Source organism: Tinamus guttatus, unplaced genomic scaffold, assembly GCF_059628265.1.
Source record: "Tinamus guttatus ecotype Peru unplaced genomic scaffold, ASM5962826v1 Tinamus_guttatus_pri_ptg000246l, whole genome shotgun sequence".
In the NCBI taxonomy this organism is placed as follows: Eukaryota; Metazoa; Chordata; class Aves; order Tinamiformes; family Tinamidae; genus Tinamus; species Tinamus guttatus.
The window spans coordinates 3,005,019-3,020,096 of record NW_028288780.1 but is presented as its reverse complement, the minus strand read 5'-3'; the positions used below and the strand labels follow the sequence as shown (position 1 = coordinate 3,020,096).

The 15,078-nt window shown below is 38.8% G+C and overlaps 1 protein-coding gene across 1 annotated transcript in view; it reads right to left on the bottom strand.

Annotated features, from left to right (window-relative positions):
* Positions 1–1,175: 1,175 nt before the first annotated feature.
* LDB3 (LIM domain binding 3) overlaps positions 1,176–15,078 on the bottom strand; it is a 102,650-nt gene continuing 88,747 nt past the window's right edge. The window contains exons 12-18 of the mRNA XM_088526358.1: positions 14,834–14,881; positions 12,955–13,082; positions 9,103–9,403; positions 7,632–7,812; positions 4,864–4,984; positions 3,937–4,052; positions 1,176–1,981 (exon numbers count right to left, since the gene is read on the bottom strand). Of these exons, the coding sequence (XP_088382484.1) occupies positions 1,892–1,981; positions 3,937–4,052; positions 4,864–4,984; positions 7,632–7,812; positions 9,103–9,403; positions 12,955–13,082; positions 14,834–14,881 (985 nt within the window). The 3' untranslated portion in view covers positions 1,176–1,891. The remainder of the gene's footprint in view (positions 1,982–3,936; positions 4,053–4,863; positions 4,985–7,631; positions 7,813–9,102; positions 9,404–12,954; positions 13,083–14,833; positions 14,882–15,078) is intronic.

Genomic DNA, 15,078 nt, shown 5'->3' with positions numbered 1-15,078 from the left:
ACGGTAAAGAAAAAAAAAGCTACATAATGTACTGTTTTAGAATAATTCATACATAAAAAAATCAGACCCTGTAGCACTGGGGTCAGATTTTTGCTAGCATCAGTAGTAAGGTACCTACAGAATAAATACAGGTCAGATCAGTCGTGTCAAAACTGCCACAGGCAGCTTTCCGTTATTTTTTTTCCCCCCTAAGATACAAACTGCCTGCAGGTAAGTTTTCACTTGCACAATAGAACCCTGGATTTCCTTTACTTCCTCTTACCGCCTCCTCCTGCACACTTTTCACCCCTAAAAGTCATGTTGACTTTCTTAGAAGGGACATGACACATTACAGGAGGGAAAAGCCAATACTAAGTCCTTCATTGTTATGCAAAACTACAAGGTACTATAGGGTGCTGATAAGCACCAGAATGGTACCATAGAAAGCATCCTCAGGTAGCTGAAGCCCAAGAAATTCTAACATTAAACTGTAAGCACTGCAAGATATCAATACAGAATCATAATTCTCTCTTAAATTAATAAAACTTGAATAGTTATCAAATCTTCCACTATAATGCTATTTCCTGTTCAATAGAACCCCCGTTACAGAAGTCACCAATATTTAAAATTAAAAATTATCAGTAATACAAATACTGCTGTCTTTTGAAAAAACAAAAAGTTGCATAACTGTGTGAATAACTTCAAAGGTGTTTAAAATATTAGAAGAGATGACTCTATAGTTATCCTTTGTATCAAAGCCTATCTACTGTCTTACAGTGGCAAACGCAACACAATTCAGATTGTATTGCATTTACTTTAATAAAAGTTAAAAAAGACCACATACCTGTGCTGTTGTGCTGCCTTGTGAATTTGTGTCAACATTCAATTACTACAGAAAAAATAAAGATGTTCTTTTCCTAACTACATAGGGACTCAGCAGGGAACTTCTGCAAGCTACCTCCTACTTCCAAGCTGTGCTCCATGGAGGTGAAGGTGAGACTCTTACTGAAATAAATGAGAACTAGACATGTCAGCAGCTCACAGTTTTGCTTCCTAAGCACAAAAGCAGACTGGGTTTGAAAGAAAAGACAGTTCCTTTCCAGTGAGCCCCATGCTACTCAATTTAGAGCAAGCTGGAGAAAGCCAGTGGCCCTTTCTCATTATGTTTTAAAAGTGATCTACTGTTTGTACATAAGCCAAGTGCATTAACAAGGTAAAGCCAAAATCCTTTCTTCAGTCTTATGGGGATATGGATGGAGTAAATTCTGTTTCCATGTTATTCTTAAACTAAATAACTCATTCTCAGCTTAGCTTCAGAGCTGCATTCAAGCTGGATTCAAGGCAAACCTCTTGAAAGATTCTGTTTGATGCTATAAGGTAGTACCAAGACATAATGAAATAGCCCTCACTTTTCTATGAGGGAAACCCAACATATTTATTTCCCTTTGAAAGCTACTACCTTTGGTTCTACAGATTACTGTACATGTGGCACTTAATTTATTCTTGTTACAAAAGAAAATGACTTATTACAAAAGGACTTTTCCAGTTATTCCTAAACACTAGTGTATGGTCTAAGCAGTAAAGCTGCTTTGGGTAGCAGTCAAAACTGTATTTGCATGTTACTTTTTAATATTGTAGTTTTCAGTTAATACCAATATTTTCCCCCAGCTGTTGCATTAAACCTATTTTCGAATAGATAGTTCATTTGTTTTGATTGTTCATTCAACAGCTTTTTGTATGAACCATCCCAAAGTATGTTCTGCATACATGAAAGAGGTTAAAATTAAACTTCAGAAGTGTCAGCTTCCTAGCTTTTACCCATAAACATACTAGCCAGCCATAGCCATCCATTTCATAATCGCCTAGTCAGTCATAAATATTTCCCCAGCATAACTGGCTTCCACCTCTTCCTTTAAATGTTGATGGCATGGGCATGCTTCTTGCACAGGGGTTTATCCTTCTTGGAGTAAAATGGTTGGCCTTCCAAATTCACATGGCATACCTAGAAAAATAACAAATGCAATCAGAAAAACAGAAAAGACAATTAAAAAAAAATGTGATTATCAATGTCAACTGTGTTTCTTTCCAGCCTGCACTTTTTTTTTTTTTTTTTTGGCTAAGTCTACACAGCAGAGTCAGGAGTGCCTGACTTCCTGGATCAAAGTGCACGCTCCCTGGTACCTTTCCCAGCTCTGTGCTGAGGTTGGCCCTGGTTTGCAGCAGCTCTCTGTTCTGTATTTTGCTGCAACACAAGCCAGAAGGCAGCTTCATCGTGTCCCAGCAGCGCCTGTGTAGACTGCCAAGGGAGAGTGACATTCTGCTGGTCTACATTCGGATTCTCCAAATATGTGATTTTACAGCAACCCCAGGGAGGTAGCATGGTCCCAGCAGTAATACCCTACCATGGTCCCCCTCACTCCTTTGCCCTGATACTGGTGTTTGTGCATGAGTCATTCCACAAGCTGATATCACTGAAAATGAATTACTTTTTCTTACCAGGTTATTCTTCAACCTGCAGAGTTTTTTGGCTACGAAAGCACCGGTGTTGACACAGCAAAGCAGGTGGGAATGTATGGCTAAGGGCAGGGCAGGCCAGATTTAGATTGGCTTAACCTGCCCAGGAATTGTACCCACATCCACACTGAGTAGCATCCCCCTGCTCGCAAGGTCAGAGTTTACTAGAACCACTTACGGAAGTCAACGTATCAGAATCTAGACACAAGAATAAACTTTGACCCTGTGCTTACAGCAGGCTTAAGACCAGAGAGTGATAACATCAGCAATGTGCAACTGCAGTGAAAGGAAAACCATGTGAATGGATATGAGAATAAGCCTATTAGAAAGGAGCAATCGTGTTTATTTTCATTTGATTTTTATCCCACTGAAAGAATTAAAGGAAGCTGCTGTATCACAGATGTTCAAACTGCATTAACAAAACAAAGAGATCTCACCTCTGTAGAAACATGGGTTGCTAATTAAAATAGTAAATGAACATGTGAAAAAGAATAGGAAGCATTCAGAGAAAGTGTTGAAATTTTACAAGTGAATAAGCTGTTAGTTTGTGCATGGAATTGGCTGCCTCAGTACTGCTTTTGGTGCTACAGCTTCAAAGATGCTTCCATTTTCAGATAAAGCCATCACTGGGTCACTCACTCCCCAGGGTCCTTGAAAGAGCAGCAGCCGCTTGGCTTAGCTATAGATATTTTAAGTATTTCTATACTTTCACTTTTCAACCTAAATTACTGAGTTGGGGCTCAACAAACATTTGAAATGGTCACCGTCATTTCTGATGTGGCCAATATACTATTTGTACCTAATTAGAGATTTTAAATACTGTTAATTATTTTCAGAATAATGATTGGGTGGGGATTGTACAGCGGTAATAGGATCATATGGAAAGTACTATTATTGTATGAATCTTACTATTTTGTATAATCCTATTTGAATGTAAGTATAAGTATACAGCTATGTAACTGTACACGTGCCACAGACAGATGAGTTCGACCAGATCTACGCTAATTACTATTCATTCTATCTAAACAGATTCCTTTTACAAGTTTCAACAAGATTTCCGCATGGAAATGTGAACTTGTCAGCTTTGTGAGCAAGATTATAGCTATACTGCTTAGTATGGCATTAATTTATTTTAAATTTTGATGCATCTTCTTTAGTAGCACTGGAAAGAATAATAAGAAATAGTGCTATTTATTCCTGTATGTACAGGCTCTCTCTAAAATCATGTGCTATATTAAAAAGCACTTGCTTACAATGCTCTAATTTTAACACTTCAAGTAAAAGTTTAGGAAGAAGAGCAACCATCCCCACCTGCCTCCATCCACAAGTAAAAATGAAATCCCTTTCCGTTCGTAGGTGTATGCCTTCCACATCTATCAATGTTGCTTTATAATTAATAATAAGAATCATAAAGATATCAGATGTTTTTAGGATAGAACCTACAGCACAAATGAAGCAGGTATCATGCCAAGTGTGTCCAAGAGCTTCAATGAATTTATCTCCAGCTTCAACAGGAAAATCACAGCCATGGCATTTTGTGCTGAACAAAGCAATGTAATCTAAAATAAAACAAACAAACAAGCCTTAGCACAAGCTCATAAGAATCACATTACATCCAAGAAAAATAGAAAGTTTCTAGAGGATGATTTTCTTGGATTATTGTTTCTCAGAATTTTTACTGCATTCAATGAAACTCCCCTATGAAGAAACAGGAGAGCTGCCTTTTTTTCTTACTCCAATACAAATTCAATTTTAAACCCCACACTGTTACAGCAGTACAGTTGTTACTGCAAGCATAAAAAACAAACACAGAAAATTCAGGAAATTGAAAGCTTTGTTTCTCACAGTAGCTTTAAATTAGCTTTAATGCATGTGTAAGCTACAAAGGACAACTGTGGTCACTGAAAAGAGTCTAATGGCCAGTGACTGTTACCTTAAGGGTGGTTTAGAAGCATAAACCCAGGCAAACAGTTTAACGGGAGAGGGAGGATACGGACAGCAACCTGTTGATGCTGTACAGAAGTGCTAGCAGTACTTCTTGCCCCAGGAACATGTGGATCCTAGGAAGTAGGATGCAGGTAGGGCCCACCAGGGATGTGAGAGAGATGGGAAAAACGGGAGGCAGACAGATGAAAGATAAACAGGTAAAGGAGAGAAATGAGGCAAGGCAGTCTGGGCCACAGGGAGACTTGCCCTGCCTATCTATTACGAAGTGAAGAAAAATAGAGTGGGAAGCCAAACTAGATTTTTGTTTTGCTGGTGTCTTTTTTTTTCCCCTTTTGTTCTTCTGAGCACTCTCTTGGCTCTCACGTTGCCTCCATCCGGCAGGAAGCCCAGGAGCACTGAGCAGAGGGGCCCCGTTTGCTGTACCTTTCTCACAGTAGGGCTCCCCGTCTTCCATGTGAAAGAGGCTATTCCCAAACGGCTTCTTGCAGGCAGCACAGACAAAGCAAGTGGTGTGCCAGGTCTGTCGCAGGGCATGCATCACCTCCTGCAAAGCAAACACAGGTGCTGCAGCATGACAGCGTGTGCCCTCCTACCCACCACAGCACGACCACAGCGCACACATGCTCCCCACTTCTCGTCTTCTATCAACACATTCCTCTCACCAGAAGAAACTGACAGGCCAGAAACTGGGCTCCTCTGGAAGGAAGGAAGGGGAGACGGCAGCGCTGCCAACCTTCGGGAGCATCGGATGTGCCAAAGCAAAACCCCACAGCTCAGCCTGCTCTTTGTACCGACATGCCCAGGCGCTGGCGCAGGAGCGACTCCGCACAACTGCCAGCTTCTTCCCTCCTTTGTTTTGACACTATTGGTATGAACTCTTCACTGCAAGAAGTGCAGCGAAGCACTAAATCTAAATAAATTCCCAAGGGTAATTTTCCCTCTAAGACCAAGAAATGCTTGCAGGAGATAAATGATTTTAAAGTCCAATGTTTTCAAGCCAACTTAATTAGGTGCTCCTTTCTTTAAGCTTCTCACAAGAAACATTCAAAAATGAGTATGAAAAAAATTTAAATACTTTTTTTTTTTTTTTTTTAGATTTTAGCTCCTATGATTAATCAGAATGAGTTGGTGGGTCTGTTCTTAGGCTGTAGCATTAATCTTAAAATCTGCCCTACCGATGTTTCCCAGAGAAAAAAAAATATATATATATATTTTACAAACTGTAACTTACTGTGACACTACTACAAATTACTGACACAAAAGTGGGCTGTCCTTAGACTCCCAGCATTCCCCATTGCTTCCTTCTCCCCCTATATGGATCCCCTTGTTTCCAAACAAGTGTTTATGTGACTAAACCAAGGAAGTGGCCTATTTTTGCCAGCATAGTTTAACCCATGTTGATTCTTTAGTCATCTGAGTGTGTGGCCACACATAAGTTAATCCCAGACCAAGAAACGGACAGCACACGTGACAGAAAAGACTGCAAGTAGTTAGAGAGTGTAACAACTTCTCTTAGCATAAATATCAGCTTATGGTATTCATGAAACCTCAGATTCAGTTGTCCAAGTTCGTTTGTTCATGTGAACTAATGCAGATTCCAGCAGCTGTCTTCTGAAAATCTTCTTTTTAATTCTCCCTATATAAAATATTTTGAACAGAGTACCTGGAGTTTATGGCTTCTTTTCTTTTTCTCCACTATGGAGCTGTCTATTGCTGCTTCATTATCTTGTCACACTGAAGTTCTGCAAGTCCATGAGCTGCTACACTGAGCTCTGATGCAGCGTTACCTGCTAGTTTGTTATCCCAACTGGTGCTCAAGGAGATGGGACACTGCATGTCTATGGAGCAGTCGAGATTTCCAAGGGCCAGATGTTCAACTGGTGTAAATTAGTTTAGCCTTATTAATTTCAATAAAACAACACTGATTTACACCAGCTGAGGATGTGGATCCTGGATTATGTTGCTTCAGATTTAGTATGAAGACTCTTTTTTTTTTTTTTTTTTTTTTAAATCTCCACTGACAAAAATCACTGAAATCCTTTCCATGCTTTCAGCCTACTGTATAGCCAAGGGCTCATTTATGCTTGCCATATATCTCATTATAGAATCACCACCGAGATTCATTAACTTACTCTTTGCAAATCAATTACCATTGAGAAATAGGCTTGTGTCCATTTGAGAACACCACAGGCTGAGAAATCTTATTAATATAAGGAGAGGCAGCTGGCATCTTTGCTATTTTCCTGATGAAAATCCATAACAGAGAACTGATTTCTGCCATCATTAATTAGATAAGTTAAGTCAGTACTCTGCTTTAAAATTACTCCTACGGCTGCAGTAGTAAATGGGACTTGGTTGGAGCCAGAGCTCTGCCATAAATGTCTAATGCTGCCATCCCTAATTGGCAATTGCAAAGGAGAGCATCTACTTTGCTGATGCCAACATTTAGAGATCTCAAAAGGTAAAGGCTAAGTAGTGAAAACCAGTGTGGCACTCCTTGCTTTCCCATTTAAAGGAATCATGTCATATATTCACTATAACTGCATGTATAAATATACTGCTAAAATTAAATTACAGTATTCCAGCTGCATCAGCATCTATGTAGAGCATCATTTACTTGTATCTGAGGATAAATATATTAAGACAAAAGTGGCATCTAATTTTGCCCTTCTGGAATTCAAAATTATATTTTATTCTTTATTTTACTTTCTAAACTATAATAAGTCAATAGAATTCCTTTGGGCAACTGTATTTCCAGTCAAGAGTGAGGTGCAATGAGAGAAATGTGCCTCTTCCCAACTTCAGTGATGCTTTACAGAGATTTAGGTTAAGTTGTCTATTAAAAAAAAATCCCAATTCAAATCTCTTATTATGAAGACATGGGAAGATAGCTGAGAGAAATCTACCAACTCATATGTTAAATATATCAAAGAACTATCCAGAAAATGGTTTTTATTTTAAACTGTGAGAGATAGTAACTGAATTATGCACTCTGCCTATGAGTTAAATAAAACACAAAAGTAGCCAAGATCTCAAAGAGTTAAAAATTATTATAAAAGAACACATATTTCTCCTTCTGGAATAAACAACAGGCTGGGAAATTATTGTTTAAAAAAGGGAAATAACTGAATATCTATATTCATTGCTTGTAGCTGAAACCTTGTCTAATTTCACTGGTCCCCTTGACTTACCCCCATGATCTTAGTGTGGCATCTGGCACAGGTGGGTGCAAAGAACTGCTCGTAGCAGCGCTCACAGTACACGCTATTCTGCTCCTCCACAAAGCACACGTCAGCCAAGGATGTCTTGCAGTAAGCACAGTTGAATTCTTCTGGGTGCCAAGAGCGACCCATGGCTACCAGGAAAGGACCCCTGCAAATAATAATTATCTTATTTGTAAGACAAATAACACTGAACGACGCCAATTACAAACCCATTTTGCTAGGCATGTAGCAAGCACTACAGGTGAACAATGAAGATGCATATTAAAATAAGATCCGGAAACCTGAACAGAAATGGATAGTCTTTTTCAAGATTATTACTAAAACATTTTGCAAATTGGTTAAAATACTTGATTATTGTTTAGACAAATGCATTTGATTTTTAAAGGATCTGAAAAAATCCTCACTTGTTTGCATATCTGCCCAATGATAAATGTTTTTTGTGACCAGCTGCAAAATATTTTAACACAGTTCTTAAAAAGGACACACAGAATACAGAAACTTATAAACACCAGACTGCAGGAAAAGACTCAAGAATTGTAATATACAAAATAAAGCTACTATTCAAAAGCATGAAAAAGCAGGCAAATTTCCAAACCTACACACCCTCATTTCACAACAGTTCCTCAAGTCCCCTGCTTTCTTTGCATCTGAGAGAACTGCATGCTGCCTGTTCTAAAAATGCCAACTATTAGATGGCAACTTGCTGTCATAAGGCAAGGCACATTCGGCTATTTTTGTTGATTTACTTTTGACTGTAATTACACGTAGTTATTAGAATTTTATTCTGTTATTACTGGAGTCTTTCTGTTTTAGAACAGGGGGATAATCAGCAGATCCACATCACTTAACTAGCTCCTTGGAGCGAGCACAACTGTCGCTCAGCACGGATTCGAGCTGGTTAGCAGTGCACAGGGTAACCATGGGCAGCAGTCCAGCAGGAGGAACTGGAGCGGGGAAGGGAGAAGCGTGCTATGAATCACTGATAATAGAGCATAGGCATTATCTTGCTCCAGACACAAACGCAGCAATTACATTTGGCTGCTGTTCCAAAATGATGTCTCATCCCTTTTCTTTCTACCATCCCCTCTTTTTCCACAGCTGACCCCTCCCAGTCCCTCCCTGAAATTCTATGCACCTTTGTCAAGAGGTACCTTATGGACCAGAAACTTGTTTAAAAAACAAACAGGGATTAGCCACAGCATCCATGAAACGATTAGCGTGTATAACTTCATAGTGATAAAATATGAACCACACAATGATGAAATGAGCTCTGGAAATGTTAAATTAATGAAGCAGACAACAGACATCCCTGCTGGGTAATTTAACTGAGTCTTAGGCTCTGTGACTGTATATTAATGCATAATAACCAGTCGCTCTGTGATACCTTTTTTCCCTTTTTTTTTTTTTTTTGGCTTCATCCCTCTTCAAATCCTCTTACCGAATTATGCTGTTACAGTGCCCACACAGAGGGGTTCGGCTGCTGGCTGGAAACCGCTCAGCCCTCTGAATTGTTCCCCGGGCTACTGCAGGAGCCTGGGAAGAAGCTGAAACTGGGGATGGATAAGCTGAAGTTGAGGCAGGAGATGGTACTGGAGCACCCCGTGGAAGGATGTTCTTGGTGACAGTGGTGGTCGTTTTTCCAGGCGCAAATTTTTGGGAAAAGGAGTCATCTGTTACCCACGGAGGGCGGCTTGCAGGCTCAGTGTTTGCAGGGGTGTAGGAATGAACTGGTGCTGGTGCTGTTTTAAGTATCCCAAAAGAAACCAAGAATTATTTTAATAATTCTTTTCTGCTGATGGCAAAACAGTAACACTTATCAAAGGGTACTTACACACAACAACAAAAAAGCTTGAGATGACACTTAATTATTGTCTGTTCCATTATCATTCATTAATTCTGAATGGACTGAATGTAGTATCAGCAAAATCTCTGACATTACTCACATCACAGAAATCATTAAAACCTTCTGGCTTTTACAGAATTTATAGAGACCATTTTTAAGAACACCTCACTGTTCCTGCAATAGGAATGGATGTCATAATTTCAGATTGTTACCTGATGTGTCTAAGACATGGAAAAACGGAAATGCCAGGTCATGTAATAAAGTTTTAGACAAAATTTCCTATAAATTTACTAAGAAGTTACCCTTAAATTTTGACCTGATTGTATTGGGCAAAATGCAGCATTTTCCGCAGATGTCACTCTCCTTTGCAATTCATATCAAGTTTTACTTGTAGGTTCCTGCAGTAACATCAGTGGATGCAGGGAAGGCAGCGACAGACGGAGGGCGCTGGCAGCAACGCTCAGGGCGCCGCTCCAGCTCCCGGGCAGCAGCAGAAAGGCCGCAGCACCTCGGGGAAGTCCAGCCTTGGGGTATCGTCTCATGGCAGCTCAGTTCTTGGCCCCGCCGCAGGCGCCTTTGTAACTTGGAGCGAAGTGCAGTGTCTCTGCCTCAGTTCCCATGTACAAAATTGAAAATTATGCACTATTTAACAGTCTTCTCTTAGCCTATATCCTGCATAGCACACACTGATGACTGAATTGCAATTGCTTAAACTGCTTGTATAGCACTTGAGTGCAATCACCCTCAAGACCTCTGGCTTTCTGCTTTTTACTGAGATCAATATTAAATCTAAAGCAACTTCTTGATAAAATTCCCTTATACTACAGCATCATCAGATTTTCTGCTTCATAATTCTGTATCCCACCTTAGCTTGAGGCTTCTTTTTTTCACCTGGGAACGGCAAACAGTGTTTAAAGACTTCAGAACAGACAGTTTACATCCAATCTCTTTAAACCCTGGGGCTGTTGCTATTTATGTATTAAGGTATTAAGCCAATCAAAATTAGAAGGTAATATTTCATCTCTAATTGGTGAGTTCAAAAAGCTCCCACCTATGAGGCTCTGTGATTAAAAAAGGTGACTTCCAGCTCAGTGAGCTTTGTGAAGGGATTTTCCCTCTCCTAAAAGCCAGGTCTTGCTCATGCAAAGCATGGCAGGGTACTCAGGAGGCCCAACAGAATGGTTAGATATTCAAACCCAGACTTCCAAAAGTGAAGAGAGAGTGCAGTCCTATTGGACAATCTAGGTACAATTTTTACTATGTCTTCCTATGACTGTCTTCAGTAAATTCAGCTTACAAGCTTACAACCTCTCAGTTTTTAACCTTTTCTTCCTTATTCTCATAAATAGTATCAATATGTTATTTTGATCACTTTGTTTATTCTAACAGTTTAGACAGCACATGATTAATTTGGGTTTAGAGTAATGTATACTCCTTTCTAGAATCAATTCTGGGGATGACTGTCTCTTTCTTTCTTTTCTTTGTTTCTTTCTGCTTTTTCTATTTCTTTTTCCCTTTCTCTTTGTCACTGTAAAAAGAAAGCAATAAGATAGGCTTTTTCTTTCTTTTTTTTTTTTTTTTTTTTTTTTGAGTTGATGAAAGAAGATGCCAGAGGAATTACTGCAAAATGACAAATATTGAGTGTCCGCAACTCCTCCTACTTCTCTGCAGTTCAATAACTGTAGTAGTACCATTCAGGTAGTACCATTTAACTTTAAAAGCTGGACTTATTATAGCATTCTCCCAAAGTAAACAGGTTTTCAAATAACATCATTGCAATGCACCAAAATGTTTTACTGAGATTTTTTAGCTATGCTTATTAGGAGGTATTTATTATTTTATAGTTGTATCCTAAACTCATATGAAAAACTCCCTAGCTACTGCCATACAAATTCACCTTACATGTTTATCTATTTCAGCATTTTCCACCATACATACAGCAGATAAAAGGTGCTGTCTGCTCTTAACAAGGACTAGATTCAGTATATCAGAGGATAGAATCTCACAATATCAGCCCTGTATCAACTGACCCACGGCTGTTCAAAAATAAATACTTGAAATGATTCAGTAATTCAACCTCTACCACCCTGTTTCCCTCAGGCTCTGCTTCTCCTATAGTACAAGGGAAAGAATGGGTTTTATTGTTATCTTGTGGGCATGGTAGAAGAGGTCTCACTTAACAGCCATGGGAACGGGCTGCCACTTGGCTTCCAAAGGGTTTGGAATTCTCCCCTTCAGATCTTACTCTACGCTTAATAGATATTTTCCCTCCAGGAAAAAGGCAGCTTTCCAAATAGCAAAGATCTGTGCAGTCTCAAATGCTTTAGACTTGCATCTTATATTGCACCGTGGAAACAATTTCCCATTTCTTTCTGTCTGTTAGCAGCACACAACTGTTAATAACAATTTTCCAGAAGCAAACACAATTCATAATTAGAGCTGATTGGTCTTGTTCTCCACTTAGTGGCCTCATTCTCGAAACCCAGGATTTCGCTGTGTACTGGTCCAGTTTATAGTGGAGGAGAACTAGATAATGCAACAGTCTTTGCACATATTTATAAAAGGACACGATTCTTTTCCAGAAGAGTTTATGTTATAAGGCAGCAGCAGCACATAATCTGCTCTTTTAGGATCATTGAGAAGTTGGGATCTGTGGGAAGTTTTCCCTGATTTCTATGTCATCAGGCCATCACTCTTCTACATATATGAGTACTCCTATTTGGCCTTTCTTGCTTTGGGCTATCTAGTTACTTTGTAGCTTGAAACTGGTGTTTAGGTTGTTCCAAATCCAGGCAAGCTCTATTCTCATCTGGGACGGCAGACGGCACAGGAAGATACAAGGACTTCCTGCCACCTAGTGTTCCCAGAAGGAAATCTATGCGTCTTTGAGGAACAGGCTGTGAAACACAAGGGGCATACAAGAGAAAAGATATCACCTCAGAGTTTTCCCCACAGGTATGAAGAAAGATGTCTAGCAGCTGAAAACTTCCAGTAGAATTAGTCAAAGTATTTCCTCTTTGCCATAAAGTGTATATTTATTCATTCCTCTCATACAAGCCAGATATTCAGCTTATTTCATTTCTGTCTCCAAGTGTTCATTCTTAAACCACTCTATCAACATGGATGTGCCCTTGGATTGCTAACTGAACGCACCAGGTTATTTTGCAAATGCATTTCTTTTGAAAATGCAGACAACACATTTTTCTTGCAGTCTTTTCCCTTGCTTTTCTTCATCCATTCATTCCACATATTCACTTCAAATTAAATCCTTAACCTTGAGATAATCCGAAGCAAAACTCTAGCAAACCAGGACCATTTGGCTCCTTGCATGTAATAAACCTTTTCTAATATACGTATCCTACAACGAAACCTGCATTTTCTTTAAACAGACAAAACCAAATCGCTGGAAACTATCCTGAATCCTTTCAGAAACTGAAGGCACCTTACCTGGCTGGTAGACAGAGGGCTTTATGCTGGCAGTAGTGACAACCCTTGGTTTTGAAGTGGCAGAAGCAGCAGGACTTTCGCCATAACTTGCAGAAACTGGTGTTGGTGCATAGGATTGGCTTGTATTTCTAAAAACAAAATGAAGCTATAAGCAATTTCCTAAACAGCAAGAGCTATTGATTACGAAACCAAGAGATCGGGCAGCTTCCACAGTACCCCAGAGGCGCCGTCCTTGAGAGGTACAGAGAGAATACTGTGATACTCATCCATCTTCAGCACTATTAAGGAAGACTGACAATTCTCTGAAAAGAAAACTATCTGAATAATGACTTTAGGTAATCAAAATTCTTCTTGCTGTCGCAGCAGATAACTTACTGAAGGAATATGATTGACTAATAAAAATCTCAGTTTAGCAAGGGATTGGACTTCAGGAATACACATAATATGTTTGGGTTTTCTTTCTTTTTGCACACAACCAGGTCCACTCTGTTTCAAATGAAACTTATGAGGGTTTTCTTAAAGGGAGGGATGACTTAAAGACGACACTGTCTCTAAACACACTATATGAAATTTAATTACTTCTAATGTTTATAAGCATCACACTGTTTTCAAAAGCATTGAAAGGCCTTGGAAAAGCACTTCTGAAACTCTTTTCCACATTCAGATTGAGAAAATGTACATTATTTTTTCTCAAGTTTGGATTCAGCTAATCGAAAAGTTCGTGACATACAACATTGTGATTTCTTTTTTTGCGTTCGTAGATTAAGAATCTTTGCTCAGGGTTTTCTTCCTCCATTTGATGGCTCAGATGCTGCTACTCAATTTGATTATAGCAGAAGATAGAAGTGGATGCTTTTTCTGTTTGCATGTTATTTAGGATGATTCTGTTAAACTGTTAAAAGACTATTGCAAACAAAGTAAGGAAACAGGAATAAAGAAGTACAAGGAAGTGAGGCAACAGATAGTGAAATTTAATGGGATTTCTGCAACAAAAACTTTTCATTACTGAACATCCTTCTTCTCATATTTTTCCCTTTCAGTCTTACCCTTTCATTGGAGTAGTCATCAATACTTACTGCTTGGTTAAACGTTTTTAAAGCGTTTGACATAAAGCCCTAATTTGAAAATGGCACACACTTAATAATGGCTCCTCCCAGACGTACAGGCTCATTAGTTGGAAGATTCATTTCTACGAGTTGATAGACAAAATGCAAAAGGAAGTTCTGAGCCAGATTAATGATATTTAGACTGTCAGGAAGGAAAATGGTTATACAAAATTGAAGAGTTTGCCAAAGTTAACAGAATGACAAAACCATGCCACCAGATTTTCTTGTACACACAGTGAAAACAAAACAAAAACACTAACGACCTTTTCAAAGTACCCAAATCATCACAAAATTAACGAAGTTAACTACTGAACTCTTTTACAAGTCAAAGTAATAACACATATTAAACAGAATGAAGAATAGAAAAAGGCTTCTCAATGAGAAATAAAGTGTAACACTACATGATTAACGCGTTTAGTGAAGTTAAGGCAGCTTTCGAAAGATTTATTGGATACAGTTTCTTTGAAAGAAAAGGAAATAGCAATTAACAAAAACAACAAAGTACGTCCCAAGGATTGAAGATGCTTTAATGGAAGCAATGGCATCTCAAAAAGCAATGAAAGCACCCTGACTCAATTTATCTGTAGCAGCCAATGATAGGTGAGAGGCAGCAAATTAAAGATTGGCTCTGAAAACTATTAGTTGCCAGAAAGAGTAAATCTTTAATCAGATCATTTTTATGTTAATATTAAATATATGTCTGCTAGCAGCAATAAACTGGCTTGTTAAGTGCTTTTAATGCACAGTAACTGCACAAAATAACATTTTTATACCTCTTTTTTGACTGGTAGCTGATGGAGGTGGAAGAATGCCGGTTGAAACTAGAATGAGACAAAAGTTGTATCTGAGGAGTGTATGAAGGAAATTGGGTACCTGTCCTGCAATTAATTTCCTTATAGATAGAAAGTACACTTAAGTGCTAAACAACTTGTAATATTTTTTAAGGATTTAAAATAATTTAATAAGTATTATAGTGTATTCTGTTATCTTCTTTAAAATAGGATCATACTGAAAACTC